The sequence below is a fragment of the Aspergillus fischeri genome, genomic scaffold (assembly GCF_000149645.3).
Source record: "Aspergillus fischeri NRRL 181 1099437636259 genomic scaffold, whole genome shotgun sequence".
In the NCBI taxonomy this organism is placed as follows: domain Eukaryota; kingdom Fungi; phylum Ascomycota; class Eurotiomycetes; order Eurotiales; family Aspergillaceae; genus Aspergillus; species Aspergillus fischeri.
Genome location: NW_001509766.1, coordinates 669869 through 688141, shown reverse-complemented (window position 1 = coordinate 688141; position 18273 = coordinate 669869). Strand labels below are relative to the sequence as shown.

Genomic DNA, 18273 nt, shown 5'->3' with positions numbered 1-18273 from the left:
CTCAGCTGGATGCGGTTTATGCCGTTGCCATCTCTGCATTTTCCTGAACTAATAGGCCAGATCGGTCTATGTTCATTCGGAGAGGAACGAGAATCAGCTGAGGGGGTGGAATAGGGCTGAGTTGGACTTCGCGTAGATAGAAACAACAATTAAAGCTGTTTGCAGGCATCTATCTCAATCAAGGAAATGTAGAAGAACATCCTAGTATCTCCGTTCACGGTAATCGGACTATTAGTCCTAACCATCGAGATGACTCTTTTCTTGCTGCAGGAATCTATCCTGCAAATGGTCAGACGGCCATGCATAAGCCAGAAGTACAGGTAAGGCGGTTTACAAAGGAGGCGTGGGAAGAGTTAAACCTCAAAATCTCAAACTGGTCAAATAACAGCATTGACTGACTAGGCTATTTGAAGTGCAGATGGTACTAACAATACTCAGATGATAAATTTTTCTTCTTCTAGAGAAAGGCAAGGGCAAAAAACAAGGTCCAGCTTCCCCCATTACTCTTGGATTTACTGCAGCTGAGCCATTCGGATGGCCCACTCGATTGCAAATGCCACTGAGTGCAGGTCGCTCGAGGTCCGAGGCACTCGGTGGCCCCCGGAAATCTCCACTACTCGAGCCAGGCTCTTGTTGCACAGCCTGGCTTGCAATTCGCTCTGCCGCCGCAGGGGATCTGATCGACCGATGACGTGCACGGTGGGGATAGAAATGCGCTGTTTGTTCACTAGAGGATGGTAGACCCGCGGGAAGCCTTCGTCACCTCCCCTCAGCTTCCATAGTTTCTGGGCAGTCCCGTCGTGGCAGGCTGCGTTCTCATACAACTGACGAAGGAGACCAACCACGTCGTTCGCCAATGCTCTTTTCTGGCCCGGTAATAGCAGCATGACGCGGCGTTTCGGAACCTTTTTCATCATGCTGTTCTTCTCTTCTTCCACTGCATCATCCTCTTCGCTGATATTTGCCATGTTACCCTCAAGCCCTGGCTCGTCAGATGACCTGTAGTATCGGCTGTACTTGTCGAAAATATCCGCGTCGAACTTTGGGTCAGGGGATATCGAAAGCACGGAGCAAAGAAAGACCGCAAAGCAAGACGGTGGCGGTTGGTGGGGGCGATTGATCTGATGGTGGTATAGGATGGGCAGAGCCAACGAAGCACCCTGGCTGAAGCCAATCACTCCATCAAAAGGGCCTTCTTCATCGATGATATCCCATACAAGGTCGCTCGCTGTCTTGACTTCGCCACAGGATAGACCCTCGTACCAACTGTAGAAGGGTCCTTTTTCGATAGCCGGCAGTCCTACTCAAGACTATCAGTGAGATTTTATATTCATCTTTTCATCTTCTTCTGTCTTTCCTTGTGCTGATCTCTCTCCCCGTCCCCCAACAGACACATACCTTTTGCCGGTCCACATCTCAGAGGACCGTCAAAAAAGACATAATTGTGAGTCTCGCCGATCAGACTGCAGATATTCGATATCTGCTTCTCAAATATCACCGCAGATGTTCCCATATCAAGTACGATTCATCGTAAGCCGATGTCGCAGGCACGGAATGCACATAAGAAAAGGTAGCAGAGATGGCAGGCTCACCAAGGATGGAGGCAGAGAATCTTCATACTGGTCTATTCCGAGTACCTCTCGTTGACAATGCAAGACTGGTTCGAAGAGACAACCTTCTTGAAAGTATAAAACTCAGGCAGAACCACCCTGCATGCTTTTTTGGAAGTGATCTCAATCAGAAGTAGCAGAGATATTCAGCCGCTGACGAACCATGATGCCACATAGAGTCCAATCGGCCATTTAATCCTTCTGATAAAGTGGCCGAAGCGGATATTCCGTTCGGCAATATCAGTCCCTGAGCCTACAGTGAAGCATGCTGATGTTGTGGAGGCCATTCCTCCTTTGCTCAGCTTCGCTGCTTGATATGCTTATGATGTCAAAATCAAAATCCAAGTCACATATGGAGCCAAACACAGCCTATCCTGAGGACAACGATTGGTGAAGCAGTTACTCATAATAAGCCTCATCAAAGGAGGCCCATAGGCTAAGAGTGTGAATTCCGGCGACGCGCATCCATCACCGTTTCGCCCACTGGGTCGTAGATTTGCTTACTTATCCTTCAGCGTGCTGGCTTACCTGGGCGAGAGGCTGAGAGCAACGCAAAACAAGTTCATTAGCCTCATAAAGGATACCGAGTGTTCATTTTGCTACTCAACTGCCGCGCGAAAGTTTGGCCCGGCAAGTCAGTCGCGAACGAACCCTGAATGCAGAATTGATCGACAATCTCACCGGAGATCACCATATATTCGGAGACCCATAAATCTGTAATTTCTATCTACATTTTCTGGTGCAAATGGAAGTGGACGTCGTCACAAACGGTCGCCTCAACAGGAAGAAGCTAGCAGTCTGTTTTCTGTAATGTAAGTGGTAGCCGCTCAAATCTCGCCTATGAGGCTTCCAACGGCTTTTCAACACAGGAACAGGGATAAAATGTCTGGTACTGCTTGAAAACGATTGCGAAGTCTTCAACTTCTATGTTTGGGATGATAAAGTACACAGCGCCAAGCCAAGGACCAAACAAAGGTCATGCTTTCTCATAGAAAACTGGAAATATCACGTGGGTATCATGTGAAATATGTCTGTTTACAGGCCCCAGTGCTTTTAGCATCACACAGCGTCAACATCACAACATCACCTGAGAACTATGATTATTCTCTTGCCTGATAAGGCCACAATTGGAGGTTCCCCATTCGACTAGCCGTTCTAGTCTGGCTAGAAATGGAGCCTCGATTCGAAACACAAAACGCAATCATGAAACCAAAAGACGCACGGGGCTCGGGCTACTCAGCACGGTGCTGTCGAACTTCCTCCTTCCTCTCGCCCGATCATCTGAGACATTGGTGGCGGAGAGCCGGTTTCAGAATCGTCACAGAGTCAGTTTATACTTGACTCTTTGCCTAGTCGCCTTTTCTCCTGAAGTGAGTCGGAAGGAGCATTTAACAACAACTCGAGGATGGGATCAGTACTCAGTCACGTGACATCTGGTCATAAAGATGGAGGTGCGTTTGTCAAGCCCATCACACGAAGACACGATCATTCCTAACGTAGACCTGGCGTGGAAGGGTTTTATCAATCTCACCGGTTTATTGGCGGATGAAATGAGCTATCGCATAGTAAGGCAGATTTTTTGCCGAATAGGAGCTGGACTCATCTCGTCTTAAAGGGCCGTTTACTGGTTTTAGCCTTAAAGGTGTGCCCGTCCGGAACAATATCCAGTCGTGAACCCCCACGACTAGCGGGAATGATGTACATCGGTAGAGTCCAGATCAAAGGATATTTGGCACTAGGTTCTATTTCACGAAGACAGTGGGGCCGCTGATACTACGTCGATGGCAACCAAGGTTCATTGTGGAGGAGTCAGGGATGAATAGTCTACTCGGCCGACCAAAGGGGTCCCCCTGAAGGTTGAAGGATGGAGTAACCATACGGAGGCTCGGAAAGTGAATCATCACAAGTACCGAGACTCTGCTTCGCTTACTTTGAGCCTAATTGCACCGTTGAGGAGGATGGGTCCTCCCTAATAATAGGCTTGTGAGGATTTTCTCGTTTCGGCAGTGATCAGAGGCGGTCATGTTAATCGCCATGCGCTTGTCGGAGAGAACGCCATCGGCTCTGCAGCGCTCCAATCCGGCCTTGAAGCTTGAGTAGGTCGCTATTCCAGTTGGAGAAGGAGACCGTCGGCCTGTAGCAGTCTGGACGTTCTTCATGGACTTCATCACACACTCCTACTGCGATCCTTGGAACGATGTGGTAGGAAGTCACTTGGCCTAACAACATCCCTGTGTCTGCCTTTGCAGATCTATGAAAGACAGCCATGCTTCCTCGTTTCTTTAAATCAGTATCACTCGCTAGGCCAAGTCCTTGTGCACTGCATTTTTTCTCTCTCATTCGGCGTTGACCCGCAGAGTATCTTGGTCCGCACGATCCGCTTTGCACAAACCAACAGGCCACTCAGGCTTTATTCGACCATTCATCAGCATCATCACTTGTTATCGCTAGGGTGGCCGGCCTCTAGCCGCGTTTTAGTGCTTCTCTCTTCTTCCTCGCATATTTTGCTTTCCTTCCAATCTTCCTTTCTTTACCACGCCTTTCTCACCTCACAGATCGGTTCAGACACCTGTAGATGTTTCCATCTCATCCATGGCTGTTATAGTTGCCTGTCGATGACCATCCTCAGGACAACGTGATGAGGGGATGGTCAGTCAATGCTCCTTGTATCCTGTCTCTTGGTGCCTTTGCTTGTCAGTCGCACTATTTTATCTTGGCCGTCGCTAACGTGGTGCGATGTCTCTTAAAGTCTCACTTGTCGCCAGCGCCATCTGAAATGTAAATATCACTATTACTCTCGAACTGCACGACTAGTCTAAGAGGTCCAAATATCTGACAGCGAACTTTAGGTGATAAAACTGGTACGGAATGTCTGCGTTGTCAGCGATCAGGGCGGAAGTGTATTCCAGCACCAACAAAACCGGAGGAGGTCACTTTCCGACACGGTCAGAACCCATCTCTGAGGCCAAAGGGTCCCCCTCGCTATGGAGAGAGTGACTTGACTTTTCCTGACGACCAGGTTTGGGTCAAAACTCCCCCAGAAGGTACGTCCAACCCGAAGCTTGCATGATTCTCAGGTTTGAAACGAGGAATGGGCCAGCACTGACACTGATGGGGTGTCTTACAATCATTCAGTCGATTTCGAAGACGAGACCGACCGCACGGCTGCTGATTATCATGTTATTCCGGTAGGGATGCCAACATCCTTCCTTGAGGCGGTGCCTGAGGGTCGATCCTCGTCTGGTACAGCATTCGCTTCGTCGGCGATCGTCAACGCTGTGAACCCTTCTCCTTCCCCAAGTATTCCACGCTGGTCGGGGATTACAGGACAATTTACTCCCAATGTGACCGATTCTCTTCTACCCCCAGACGCTCTGGTCAGCCGTCAGAAATTGGCCAGTCTCAATGAAGCCTTCCTTCTACGACATTTCCGAAACTCCTTGGGTGCATGGGTACTGTCCTATTCTCTCGATTTCGTGAGCCCTCTGGCTAACTACAGTTATCTAGCTGGACGTGAGCGACCATGAAACGCATTTCTCGGTAGACGTGGTGGAACGGGCACCCTCCTGTCCACTCCTTCTCTATGCGTGCTTGGCGATTGCGGCTCGCCATCTCTCCCACACCAAGAACTCAGTACCCCCGAATGTCGCAGATGAATATCACGAAAGGTGTATCGCGATCCTTCTTCCCGCGCTAGAGAACAGAAACTTCGGCATCAGCATCGAGGTTGTTCTTGCTTCAACGGTGATATTACGCTTCTTTGAGCAGATTTCTTGTGCGTGCGAGGGATAAACGAGAAATTACATGAACCGAATCACTAATGCATTGGCACGCCTTTACAGCTCACGCTCCCTCCACCGATCAGCAGCGACACCTCCTAGCCGGTTCAGTTTATTTCAGCTCTCAGGTCGACTGTGCAGTCTCCGGAGGTCTTGCAGAGGCATCGTTTTGGGTCTTTTTGATGCAGGATATTCAGTTTGCACTTTCGCACCATAATCCCCTACGGTTGACGCTCAGCCCCTTTGGACAAAGCCTTTGCCAAATGTGGGAGAGCAAGAATCCCCTAGCCGAACGAGATTGGACGCATAGGGCTACGTGGCTTCTAGCTGAGACAATCAATTATTGCTATGGCGCGAATCACCAAATACGTTTAGACACGGTTGATGGTGTCGCATTGAAAAGAAAAATCCGAATATGGGAGTCGGAGAAGCCGGAAACTTTCCAGCCATTACATTTCTCGCATGCCGACCCGCATAATCACAGGCCGTTTCCCGTCATATGGTATACGACACCTTTACATGGTAAGCTCAAGACTTGTCAGCTTCATGAGAAATCGAGGTTCCGAGCTGACTGTTATATCGCGAGCGTAGCTACCGCGATACAGCATATTTGTATGGCAAAGACTCTACTACTGGAGCATGAACTACACACGATGCATGCTGGCAACCCACCAGAGCATATCGTGAGGAGGATCAAGGTCTGTTTTCAACAGGTTGCCTAATTAAGCATAATTGCTGACACCCAGCAGGATGATATTCTGACGAATCTCGGCATTATCTTCGGTATTGCCCTCTCAACCGACGATGACCCATCAGTACGCATCATGGCCTGCCACGCGCTCTGTGCCTGTAAGTCTTCCCAGTGGGAAACGTTCGGGAAAATCTCCAGGCCCTAACGAGCCGCTAATTCCTTTTTAGGCGGTTCGTGGATCCTCGATCCTCTGGCACAGAATTGCCTCCTTGCTCTCCTTCGCAAAACAGAGGCAGAAAACGGTTGGCCGTGGGCATTCGAGGTGCAAAAACTGAGCCACGACTGGGGGTTCACCGCAACTTGACGAGAAACGCGATGTCTCTGGGAGTTTTCCCGTCCACATCTTCATACCCAGTACTTGATCGACATAAACAGGCCGCTCGAACTACCGCCGAACGCGCAGGTTTTCACTTACGCGTCCAAATTAGCGTCCCCCCTTCCGGTGCCCAACCTACAATCTTAAAACCTACCAACTCTCTTTCCGTCTCGGAGTAACCCCCTGCAAGGCTTCAAGGGACTCTCCACATGATCTACGCCCAAGGCGGTAATGCACCGCAAGCCGTCCGCAACGGCGATTCGATGCACCGTGTTCTGGCCGCAATAATTTCCTCTTCAGGATAAGATGACAAGAATTGCGGCATATTAAGTGGAGCCATGTCCTAACTCTTCTGGGAAATAGATCGCTCCTGTGTGGGGCTCCTATGTGGGAGTTCTTCACCGTGTCCACGCTGCAAACTGCACTTATTCTTGAACCATTCAAACAACCCAGTTCCGGAACATTACTTCTACCACGGAGTACGCAAAACAGGAGACAGCGAGGTGAATCATTGAAGATCCCTGTACGCTAGCCGCTAAGAGTAAGGGAGGAAAATACCCTGGATATATTATATAGCTGGCCTGACATACAAACGAACCGAAATGATCTTCATACATATACGACAGTACGCTGGAATAAACAGTAGCCAAGAACAGGGGATATCTATAAACCTGTTCCATTACTTTTCCTCTTGAGTAACGGCTGTAAAATCTCAATATCAATAATACCCCATTCCCACATCAGCCGGTAGTGGAAGGTTCAACAGCCCATCTGTCAGCAGGTGCTCTAGCGCAAACATATTCCCCGAGTCGAACCCAACCTGCATTCCTAACTCTGGCACAAAAAATCCCTGGTTCATCGCGGACATCATCATATTGCCCCCGTCAGGGTAAGACGACATATCCTGGTAATTCGAGCTGAAAGGTGAGTAGAACTGTCGCGATTGGGCTTGCTGTTGAGCCTGGGTTGTCACGGATGAGAGGGAGACGGACGGGTACTGAGTCCAAGGGTCTGAGTCGGTAGCAGTGCTAGACGGGACGGTTTGCGCGGTCAAATCGGAGGATGGTGTCTGGGTGATGGGTTCGGCGGAGGATTGAGAGGCGTAACTTGGCCGGTGGTGGGAGGAAGGATGGGCTGTAGCGGAGCGGCTGTTGGCAACCTCGCTGAGGAGGTGAAGGGGGGTTTGACCCTGTGTGAGATGTCAGTTATATTCTGCTTATAGCGAGTTATCGTAGGATCAGGAGGGTCACGGAGGCGAATCGTACCGATTGGGCCTTGTCTCCTTCGTGGGGCTCTGAGAGATCCATCGTGGTACAAGAGACTGGTCCTCCCCCGAATGCTTCTCTCAGTGCTCGGTTATGGTCTTTGCGCTTGACGAACCAACTCCGAAGCATGGCGAGGACCACAGAGAATTTGCCCGGTGTTCGGCCCCCAGGAAGCTCTCCTGCTGCGGCGTAGTGATCAATCACTTTGTTGAGGTAGTATTCAACCTTGAGACTGGATGGATCAATGACCTGTCCTATTTGGCTCCCGGGGAATGAAACGACAGAATATAGCTTGATGAGGGAGACTGCAGCAAATGATACTCTTGCGAGGCAGACGGTTGGTAAGGAGATCAGGTCCTTGATATCAACGGAACAAGTGGTGTCTAGCACTTGATGAATGGATGTCAAACAGACGCTTAGTGCATGCATATAAGCGGCGTTGGTATACTCTTCTCCTGCTTTCTTCCGGTCGTCACCGGTCTCCATCAACATGGAGTTTTCGTATATGTAAAGATTCACGATGTGCTCTGACTGTTTCATGATAGCTGTACGTTGGTCAGTTAAGCTGGGTAATGTACAGCGTGGCCACCGGACTTACGAGTATAGATTTCCTTTGGAGTCTCTCTCTTCCACTGCTCCAGTTGCTTTTCAAACACCTTCACCGTGTATTGAACCTTCGGATCTGTGAAGGGCACATAGACGGTATCATCGGAGGACAACTGGAAATTGATATCCTCAGTCATGTGCGCAAGTCTCGCCCACTGTATCACTGCTTTATCTGAAGGCAATGCATCGGGAGAGTTTTCCAGAATCGACACGCATTCGTCCATATATGGCTGCCACCGGACGAGCAGGACACGCCTTAGAGAAACAGCAACTCTGCCAGAAGGTCAGCAAGCGTACTAAGATGACCGTCGTGACAGGAAGACTTACTGGACAGCCATGAAATAACAACCAAGCCATGTCCGTCGTGTCTCCGGGGAATCAAGATTCATTGAAGGTGGCTTCTTCATAACCATATCCTTGAACATCGGTAAAGGCTTGTTCCTAACCAACAACTTCCTGTTCATCCCAAGATCCATCGCCAAAGTGACTGCCATGTGAGTCAATTGGTAGAATTTCAGCTTCTCAAAATGGTCAGGTGGAGTGTACCAGTTGCAGGAGACTACCAAAGCCTGCACCAGGTCAAAGGACTTTTCACCCTTAACCACAATTCGCTCTGCGACAGTCTTGTAGAAGTCTTCCAGCAACGCGAGCTGAGCATCGGGCTGTATGGCGCCGATAGAGACCGCGATAATAGCGTGCAGGAGCGCCGGTTTGGATTTTCGTACATCGCTCATCGTCGTGCCCGCAGGGAATACCACAAATGGCATCTGAGGCGCCATATGAGTCACGAATCTATTGAAAGCCTCCGAAGCTACCGCGAGGCTGACGAGTCCTCGGTCGATTACATCGACAGGCTCGGAAGTCCCCGCGTCCGCTTTGGAAGCAGACTCTGAGCACGACCACGGACCACGCCATTGCCTCGAGGGCGCGTTCTCCATCGTTTGCTCTTTGAGGGGGCTATGCCCGCGAGGGTACACTGCTGTAGACGCGGGTTCCCTCGGTTCCTTGACCTCCCCGCTGGAATGCCTTTTGCTGCCCGCCAGATCTACGGGAGGACTCAAATATGTCGGCCCATTCGGCGCAGGCTGTCCGCCTCCAAGCCACCGTCTCCCCTGATGTTCCTCCCGCGGTTCGACCGCAGGCCTCATTGGCGGGAGTAAGTCCTGACCCTGCGACGCCTGCAGACTTGCCGTCAACGCATCGATTTTCCTCTCCAGCTCCGCAACCCGACTATCTGTCTTCTTCTGACGCTTGCGAGTCGGCGCCGTCACGACACACGACCTCCCAGCTTTGGCACACCGTTTGCACGATCCGTTCGGATTGCTCGGGTCCGGCTCGCATCGAACTTTGAGCTGTCTGCATGCCTCGCAAGCGCGCGGCCGCTTCGGATCCCCGTATGGATCGTTAGGGTCGGTCGATGCGTTTCCAAGCACCGGCCCGCTGGGATAATACCCATGAGGCGAGGTCGACTGCGTATTCGATGCAGCGTAGTGGTTGTGGCTACCTGAGGCGGACGACGCGGAGTGTACCTGCTCGCTCGGGGAGAAGTGGGACGACGGCGGGTCAGGGTAGTCGCCGGGAGGATGCGTCGAAGGAGCGGTAGTAGGAGTGCGTTCTCCTTGTCTTGATGCAGTAGCTGGAACGTATGTGTGGCTGGTCTGCGCTCCTTCCGGAGCATTCTTGTCACGACCGATACGTAGACGCGGATCGATGTCCATTGCTTGCGGGGCTGCGAGTGCAAGCAAGCGCGGACTCTGCGGATGCCCGTGGCATTGTCAGCAGGTAGCTCTGCATCGTTGTCTCAGACATGATGCGCGCAAATTCAGAGTCATCCAGTGGACGTTGAGCAAAGAGAGATTGACTCAGCTTACCTGGGATGATTTGAATCGGATAAATAATAGCTGCAATCGGAGTGTCGAGTCGAGCTCCCTTGCAGATAGTCGGGAAAACGGTCAGTCGGGCCACCGATGACCGATCAGTGGGGATTAGTCGGGAGATGGAGATCACGATCCAGCCTTTCGCAGTATCAATCTAAGCATTTGCTCCAAGCTTATAGCAGGTAAATATATTGGCAAAAAGGAGATAGTGTCGTTTGATGGAAAGGACCCTGTAGTAGGACGTTAGTTTGACGGCCGTTGGATGGAGCAGGTCTGCCCAAGGTAATCAGAAGTTGATTTGTCACGACTCGGGACGCATACTAAGTGACCTTCGCCTCTTCCACGTTTTATGTACTCGGTAGTTCAAGACCATCACTTGCATCTTCCATAAACCAGCTTATCTGCTATTTCAATCCCGATATTTAATACGTATTGAGTGATCCAATTTTTGAGAGGAAGCTGGCGGCTGATTGTCCAAAAATGAATCCATATTCTAGCAAATATTTGATAGGGATATATGAGAGGAGTCTCCGCAGAACCATAAACGCCAAAGCCTGATCATCCAATTCCAATCAAACACTCAAAGCAAAAGCCAAACTGACATCTCAACATAAGAAACGCTAGCTCTATGAAATGAAAACGACAATATCCACCAGATAGCCATGCTGCTGAGTATCAAAAATCGTAAGATGACCGTTATCGATGCTATACCAGAGAGCATCGACTCCAAAAAGGTGCGGGACTGCAATTCGTAACATGGGAAAGTCGTGTGGAGGTAGGATGCGCGGCGTACTTGCCGGATCTTCAAGCCACCTTGTGCACAGGGCACTCCTTCTTGCGCTCAAACCATTCTACAATGCACCTCTTGTGAAACTTGCATAGACACTCCAGGCGTACCAGCAGCTGACCGACCTCGTAGTCTTCCATACAAATCGTGCATTCTTGCACGGCACCATCCTGTCCTAGACAATCCTTCTCCGTAGCAGTGAATGCAAGCATGCGAACTGGAACAGGAGACGCAGCTACTGGACTCCCTCCTCGAGACGCCGACCGCGTGCCACGGCCATGGCTCTCGATGCACTCACGGATATGTGCTTCCCGGGCATCCTCGTTACCATTCTCCCCCAGCGGTGGAAGTTCGTCGCTACATATGGGACAAATATCGCTCTCGTCAACATGGCGCCGCGGTGGATAAAAGACGCGCCCGTGAGAATCGTGATCATCACCAGTTGTACTGAACGATCCCCCAGTAGATACACTAGTCCCTTCAGGTGCCGGTGGAGGGAAATGGCGGTGTGCCCGAAAGTAGCCTAAGTAGGGACGCGCCGACGAGCTAACATGCCGGTTAGAATACTGCGAACCGGGCAATGACCCATATCGCATTGGTCTTTCTTGTAAGCTGGAACTGAACACGCCGCCTAGAGCACCGCCCAAGCCTGTGTAATCATTCGAGCTTATTGATCGCCGATTCAATCGTGAAGAAGAAGACTCCGTCTGGAAAGGGGAGATCTTGTCAGTGTCTAACACTCGGCTTCTCGAGTTGACAAGACTTACGAATGCATCATAAGGAAACTGTCTCGTAGATGTCGACATGGAGTGATAAGACCGGTGTCGACCTTGGCTCGGTGGCCCCCTGCCCCAGTTCGTCCCTTGCTCACCACCTCCTCGAACCGCAGTGTAACCCCGAAGCGGTTCCGGGTTCGGGTCTGGCACACACGGGTTGCAGAGTCGTACCTCCTCGCCACCGCCGAGGGCTGGGTTAATCGCCACCGGTGATTGCGATGTATCCTCCCCATCCAGATTGATGACCTGAGCTGCCCGCGCGGGTATCAAATTCGCTGCAGGCGAGCGATTCGACTCCGGAGGACGGACGATAAACTGCCTAGGTATCGTAATCCGATGAGGAGAACAAGCCGCACAAACAACCCGTCCACACTTCCGACAGTGGTGCTTCCTGTACCAGAAACTGAACGTTGTTCCGCATATCGGGCAGTTCGTAACCTCCGAATCAGGTTGCCATCGGGGCCGTATATACTCCATATATCCATTGGCGCCTTGCGACCAGGAAGTTCGGTGCATATTGTCCGGTCTTTCAGGCAACGGCTGCGGTGGCGAAGATGATAGTTCGATAGGTGTAGCAAACGAGGAACCAGGAACTGCAGGAGTCGCTGCTGCATGCGACGATGCAGGCTGGATAGACCTGCTATCCACTGCCACCCGGCTACTCGATCCTGCTTCCATCATCCTGTGGGACCCTGTGCGATGCGGCCACCCATCCCCCTCGAGATTGATCAGCCTTCTCTTCCGGTCCGACCCAGAGAGTGTTGACCGTCGCCGTTCCGACCGTTTATCAAAAGCAGTGCCAGCACTGGATGTTTCTGAGCTAGCATGAGGCCTGGGGACAGCGCCGGTAGGACCAGGAATGAAGAATGAGGCGGGTGGAGCCGCGGGTGTAGAAGAAGCGGAGGAAGCGGTACTCGACGACGACGAAGACATGAGCCTTGGAAATGTAGAGGAAGAGGACCTCAAGCTTGGACTCCCTGCAGTTGAAGAGGAGACCAGTCTCCGCCGTTTGGACGACGGTCCGTCATTGACCGTGTGGCGTGGAAATTCCAGGATGGGTGCGGGGAGCTGTGCGGTATCTGACGATGCGGACTGGCGTGGAGATAGTAGATGATCGAGTTACTTTCAAAGTGTCGTGTATATTCGACACTTGAGGAAAGAGATAGAAAGAGGTAGCGCAATGAAGAATGGCAACTTCGTTATCTATGCGAAGCGAGGAGGCTGCGAGGATCTGATGGTGCCCGGACCTTAATGACCGACTATCAAGGGTCTCGTGACAGTAAGCCAGCAACTGCGAGACAACAGACAGGACAATAACCCCAAGATTGAGTAAACCATCAGAAAAAAGATTCCAAGGTCATCTGTAGCAACAAGCAGAAATAAGAAGGGACGCACGAAGCACAAAGCTAGAGAAAAGACTAGGTGCGGAAGACAACGCGGACGTGCCTAATCACTCCAACCCGAGAATTCGCCGCGGGGCTCCTCGCAAGCTTACAAACGGCGGCGAGACTGGGATGTTGCTGCATTCGCATACATGCTTGATCTCAATGCTGCTAGGATTTATTATGACACGATCATGTCGGATGCCTGACCGTGAAAATCGCATGGGATTAATGGTAATGGATGATCAAGGAGAATGATTGTTGCTCTCATACAGGCGTTGGTGTCAGCAGATCCTCGGTGTGGCGATAGGAGAATGCTGTGTTTGTTTGGAGTTGTAGCGTGACACATCACTTTGTTGTCTTCAGGTTTAAATGAGTCAACCGACGACATCGCTAACAGTGGTCAGGAGCTTGTGAAACAATCGGGACCAAATATAAAAGTAGATCCACAAGCATCATGTTACCATTCAATATAGTTAAAATAAACTATTGCCTAAGGATGTCATACAGGAAAAGAAACCCCCAAATGTACAATCGTGTGGGCCCTCTGTTGCACTGGGCCTCGATAAATCACACGCTTGAAACAGAATTAGACTGGTCTAACAAGATGCCCTGGTAGCTTCGTCGTATGTCGAGGCCACCGTCAAATAAGCTGGAAAAAAGGTCAAACTTCGCTAAATGCCGCTACCCTCAAGGCGATGCGCAAAAAAAAAACGAAGAGAAAGAAACAGAAAAGATCCGGTAGTATATCACAAACGCCGATACGTATTATTTTTCGAGGGGAAGAGAGGTGCGAAGAGGGGAAGAGAGGTGCGAAAAGGGGACGAGGGCGAAGTAGAAAGGAGATTCGTGAGTCGGATGTCGAAGGTGAGTGACATTGGAAATGACGACTTAATGCACTCCTCCATGAGGAGCTTCATCCACTAATTCAGCTGCACTTCCCGCAAAGGTGGGCTCGTCCGGACTGGCCTGGTGTATGTAATCCGAGGTTCGGTGCTGAGCAACATAACCCACGCTCGACGGACGTTCAGGTTTATCATTGCCATCATGACCGACTCGGCGACTGGATGATCTCGACCCAATCGTGGAAGCGATTGAGAGATTCCGATCCCGAGAAGGTGAGCTGTTGGCGCTGAATGGCAGGCGACCGGCACCGGAAGACGGCTGAAGTTGACTAGTCGGAAAGCGCGTAGTGTCGCGCTGAAGTTCGGGTGTTGAGACGCCCGTCGAGGCGGCTTCCTCAACCACGGGTAGGGACTGAGAATTCTCCAGATCAAATGCATTGACAGAATCCCGCCGTGTCACGGAGGGTGCTAAAGAGCTACGCCGCGACCCCAGCCGGCTAGGAAGCTCGATAGCACCGCCGATGTCAAGTTGTGGTAAGCTGATGGAAGGCCGCTTAGTCGGTGAGTTGGCGTCGTCTCCCGAGTCAGATTCCTCCACATCGTTCTCCGCAGCCTGGCGTTCATGATCAGGGGATGGCTGCTCCTCGGGCTCATCCCTGTACGGCTCATTGAAACTATCTCCCTCGGGAAAGAGGCCAGGGGGAGGAGCTCTCGTGCTGCGGACGACTTCAAATCCCTTGCCTTTCTCCTTTGTTTTTCCCCTGAAAAGATTTCGGAAAAAGCCTGTGGCGGAGGAAACCGGGCCCGTTGGATCTGCGGGGCCAGTCTTCAACTTTCTTGTCCCAGATTGGGAAAGTGGAGGCCCTCGCACTCGGTAGTAGAAGTCTACTTCACGGACGGCATAGTCCTTCCGGGACGGTCTTGAATCATCGTAGTCAAGATCGTCCTTGGGTGCCGGGATATACGCAGGCACAGGTGTACCCCTTCCGGAGATTGAGGGACCCTCAATGAGATCGTCATCCATATCGCCCAAGTTACCCGACCTTGAAACTGTGCGGGAGACTGTCCTGCCCTTCTCAAAAGATGCACCTCGTTCGTTATTCCTACGGGGCCGAGGGGGTCTATAATAGGGGTCATGTGGTTGCATGGCGTAGATGAGACTGCTCTTGGGTGAGTTGCTTCCTGTCGTCTGGTAGCCAGCACCCTGAAAACCCCCAAGGGTAGTAGGAGTATACAATCCACTGCTGTTGGCACGGCTATGCGTCCCTCCATGTGCACTTCCTGATTCGAAGATTCCACTGGCCCTACCGTCGCTTGCGGTTGCTCTGTTCAAGAGCAAGCTGCCTGAAAGGCTCCTTGGTCTTGATCCATCGAATTGCGCGGACATCCGATCGTCCGTGTGCGCAAGCATGGCAGCGTCGGAGGCCATGCTTTGACGTGTCCCCGCAGCGTCGCGCCTCGGTAGACGTCGCGAGAGTTGGCGCATGCCGAATACCTTGACGAGTCCTCCGCGGGTGGCGCCACCCTCGTAACCGCCAGCGCCAGCGAGTCGAGCTATCACTTCGATCAAAGTCTGCAGTGCGTTTAGGAAAAATCCAAAGACAAGTACCAAAGCGTGGAGTAGGAGTATGATGTATCCAATCCACCCGCGCGCTGCCTGCGATACTCCAAGAGAAGGGACGAAAACGACGCTGAGAAGTATCGTGAGGAATCTCACGATGGCGAAACAAGCATGATAAAGGTTCATGGACGTGGGATGTGGAAATGGTCGGAAGGCCACAAGGGTGAGAACATATACAACTTCACAGATGGCGAGGAGAACTATCTGGGCTATGCCGGATGGTTGAAGAGCACCAATCGCGACACCCCGAGCAAAAGTGATGAAGATTGGTACTGCCGCAAATGCTGCGGCATCGTCGCAGAAAGTATTGTAGAGAGGTCCATACAATAGCACTGTTGGTAGGTCGTCGAAAAGGTGTGACTTGGGGCGCGTGCTCACGATCAATCTGACGGTCCAGATGGAAAATACCAATAATGCGAGAATAACCACAACAGCGAGCGCCACAGAGTATGCTGGAGATTCGGCCGCAATCACCAGCTGGAAGAAGGATAATGACACCACGGGGAGGAACAGAAAGTTGAAAACTATCCGAATCACATTTCCCACGGTGAACGGCATATTTTTCGAACGAAGATCCTCCTCCGGGATATTCGCCAGTTCGTGGTGAAGCCAACGGAAAGCGAACGCAAGTTGGATCAAAACGGTGACTATGCCCAGGATCACGAGCAACCAGATGATCATCCCGGCCCAAACGTCACTTGCTGTGGCCATGCCGACATACTGATCCAATCTCTCAAGCCCATATGTGGCATTGACGGCATAAACCCCATCAATTACAGGCTCTCGCCCCTGTCCTGGATGGACAAAGCTCTGGTTGAACATAAGCGTGGACCAGGCGACTTGGCTGACCACTGGCTGATAGTATCCAGGGTAATCCAATGAGAGCGCACCCGTCAAGACCGCGAACTGTATATACTGCATGCAGTCTCCAAAACCCGGCGTCACAAGCCGCAGAACATCCTCATCCCGGCCATAATTGCTTGTCCAGTGGAAGAAATTCGTCGTGCCCCATGGGCTGTACATTGCCGCAGATATTGTGGCGATTCCGACCAGCACCAGGATGACAAGGGGGACGTAGGCTAGAGCGTTCTTCAAAGTTGTTCCAAGGTCCGGTGTAATATCCACGGTTATACATCCGAGCGCAGTAGCTGCTGCGTCGCCCGATTTGATTCTGAAAGTTGAAGAGAGGGTGGAAAAGCGGTAGGCCGATTGCATGTCGTGCTGGATCGAGAAAGCGCGCAGCGCGGACAAGTTAGACCTGTAGTAAAACTCAAGTCAGTAAAAGCAGAACGCACACGGAACAGACGAGGTGATGCTATGCGTCGAGGCGCTCAATAAGGGGGCCGAGACTCACGCATTCGCGTAAAAGACGGGTCCCAAAGGGCAAGGACCCCCTTGGGTAACGGCATCGCAGAATCTGGAGGCATCGTTATATGGGGAGAAGCTGACTACATCCACATCGGTCAGAAGAGTACTATATTTGTTGTTGGCAGTGTTGAGATCAGCGATCTTCCCGACAGTATCGTTGGGATTCGACCACCGGGGATCATCGGGAGATGGGTAGGACGATGACCGATCGGCAGTTCCAGACACATTGCCATATATCGTGACGTTGAGAGTATAAAGAGGGTCCTGAAGATCGAAAACGACTGACACGTCCAATGGAACAAACTGCAGTTGTAAAGGATTTGACTTGATGATGGACGCATCTAAACAATTTTCGAAGTTAAGTAACGCAGCGCGAGCCGATGATACGAGTGTCAATAACAACACCATCAACAAGCCCGCTATTCCATGGTTTGTAGATCTCAGGATGTGCCATCGCCGCCGTCGAGATATTCCCAGGACCCGGTTCTGAAACGGACGGTCTTTACGGGAGAAGTTGTCTGCGCGTTGATGAGACATAAACGTAGGACTCCAGGTGCCATGCCGGTCCGCATCGTTACCTGCACACATCACGACCAGCTCGTGCGATTAGGATGACCTCCTCGGGGAGGTCAGCCCCCTCGTCCGCGATATCAATCCACGATGTCGAAGCAGTACCCAGACGCGCCTCGGATGATATATGCCCACCGACTAGGTCCTCATCAAAGACTTCGTTGAGGTCAGTCAGGATGGGAACGCGCTATGGCGAAGGGAAGAAGGCAATTGAGGGCCGGTAATAATCCAAAAGAGCCAATAAACGTCATTCAGCGATGGGTAGTTAGTTGCCTAGAGCTGGACACTTCGCTTTCTCCCCGAGCTGGGTACTGTCCAATCTCGTTCGCTGTTTAGGGGAATCGACCGTGGCTTTGGAGGGGATAGCGCGGGGACGGAGAGGGGAGGAGACGAAAAAGTTCGAACCACCAAAACGTAAACACGGAGAGTATCGGCTGGCTATAGACAAGACATGACAAGAGAAGCGATTGAGAAGAAACATGAAAAGCAAAAAAAAAAGTTGGAATGCGAGCCCTGGCGCTGGGTACTGCGTAAGAGCTGGTCCAGTCTGGACCTATTGGCGGCTTGCTGCGCCATGTTTGCTGACTTTGTTTGGTTGCTTTGGGGGTGGATCGTAAGAGGTGGCATTCTAAACTTGGAAACAAAGACAACCACCGTCTCGCCGACCAGATTAGGGAGAGTCGGAGAGCTTTCGCTAATAACCACATACTCTGACACAGA

At 51.4% G+C, this 18273-nt stretch overlaps 5 protein-coding genes across 5 annotated transcripts, besides 1 other annotated feature; 1 reads left to right on the top strand and 4 right to left on the bottom strand.

The window, feature by feature from the left end:
- Positions 1-512: 512 nt before the first annotated feature.
- Positions 513-1513, bottom strand: NFIA_114350 (uncharacterized protein; the record flags this gene model as incomplete). Its single annotated transcript, XM_001262799.1, has 2 exons — positions 513-1300; positions 1399-1513. The coding sequence occupies 2 exons, from the start codon at positions 1511-1513 to the stop codon at positions 513-515; spliced, it is 903 nt and encodes a 300-aa protein (XP_001262800.1).
- A 2844-nt stretch (positions 1514-4357) lies between these two features.
- NFIA_114340 (Zn(II)2Cys6 transcription factor) lies at positions 4358-6444 on the top strand (the record flags this gene model as incomplete). The annotated part of the gene is made up of 8 exons (XM_001262798.1): positions 4358-4388; positions 4460-4654; positions 4746-5062; positions 5118-5385; positions 5453-5911; positions 5981-6087; positions 6139-6238; positions 6308-6444. Coding segments are annotated over 8 exons (1614 nt in total), but the record flags the coding sequence as incomplete, so codon positions are not given.
- A 730-nt stretch (positions 6445-7174) lies between these two features.
- On the bottom strand, positions 7175-10045 carry NFIA_114330 (putative C6 transcription factor (War1); the record flags this gene model as incomplete). The annotated part of the gene is made up of 4 exons (XM_001262797.1): positions 7175-7645; positions 7722-8266; positions 8320-8600; positions 8655-10045. 4 exons carry the CDS (start codon positions 10043-10045, stop codon positions 7175-7177), a joined length of 2688 nt encoding a protein of 895 aa, XP_001262798.1.
- A 963-nt stretch (positions 10046-11008) lies between these two features.
- On the bottom strand, positions 11009-12700 carry NFIA_114320 (phosphatidylinositol-3-phosphate-binding ubiquitin-protein ligase; the record flags this gene model as incomplete). Its single annotated transcript, XM_001262796.1, has 1 exon — positions 11009-12700. One exon carries the CDS (start codon positions 12698-12700, stop codon positions 11009-11011), a length of 1692 nt encoding a protein of 563 aa, XP_001262797.1.
- A 1227-nt stretch (positions 12701-13927) lies between these two features.
- Positions 13928-13973: a microsatellite.
- Positions 13974-14040: 67 nt separating this feature from the next.
- On the bottom strand, positions 14041-17520 carry NFIA_114310 (uncharacterized protein; the record flags this gene model as incomplete). The annotated part of the gene is made up of 2 exons (XM_001262795.1): positions 14041-16873; positions 16970-17520. 2 exons carry the CDS (start codon positions 17518-17520, stop codon positions 14041-14043), a joined length of 3384 nt encoding a protein of 1127 aa, XP_001262796.1.
- Positions 17521-18273: the final 753 nt, after the last annotated feature.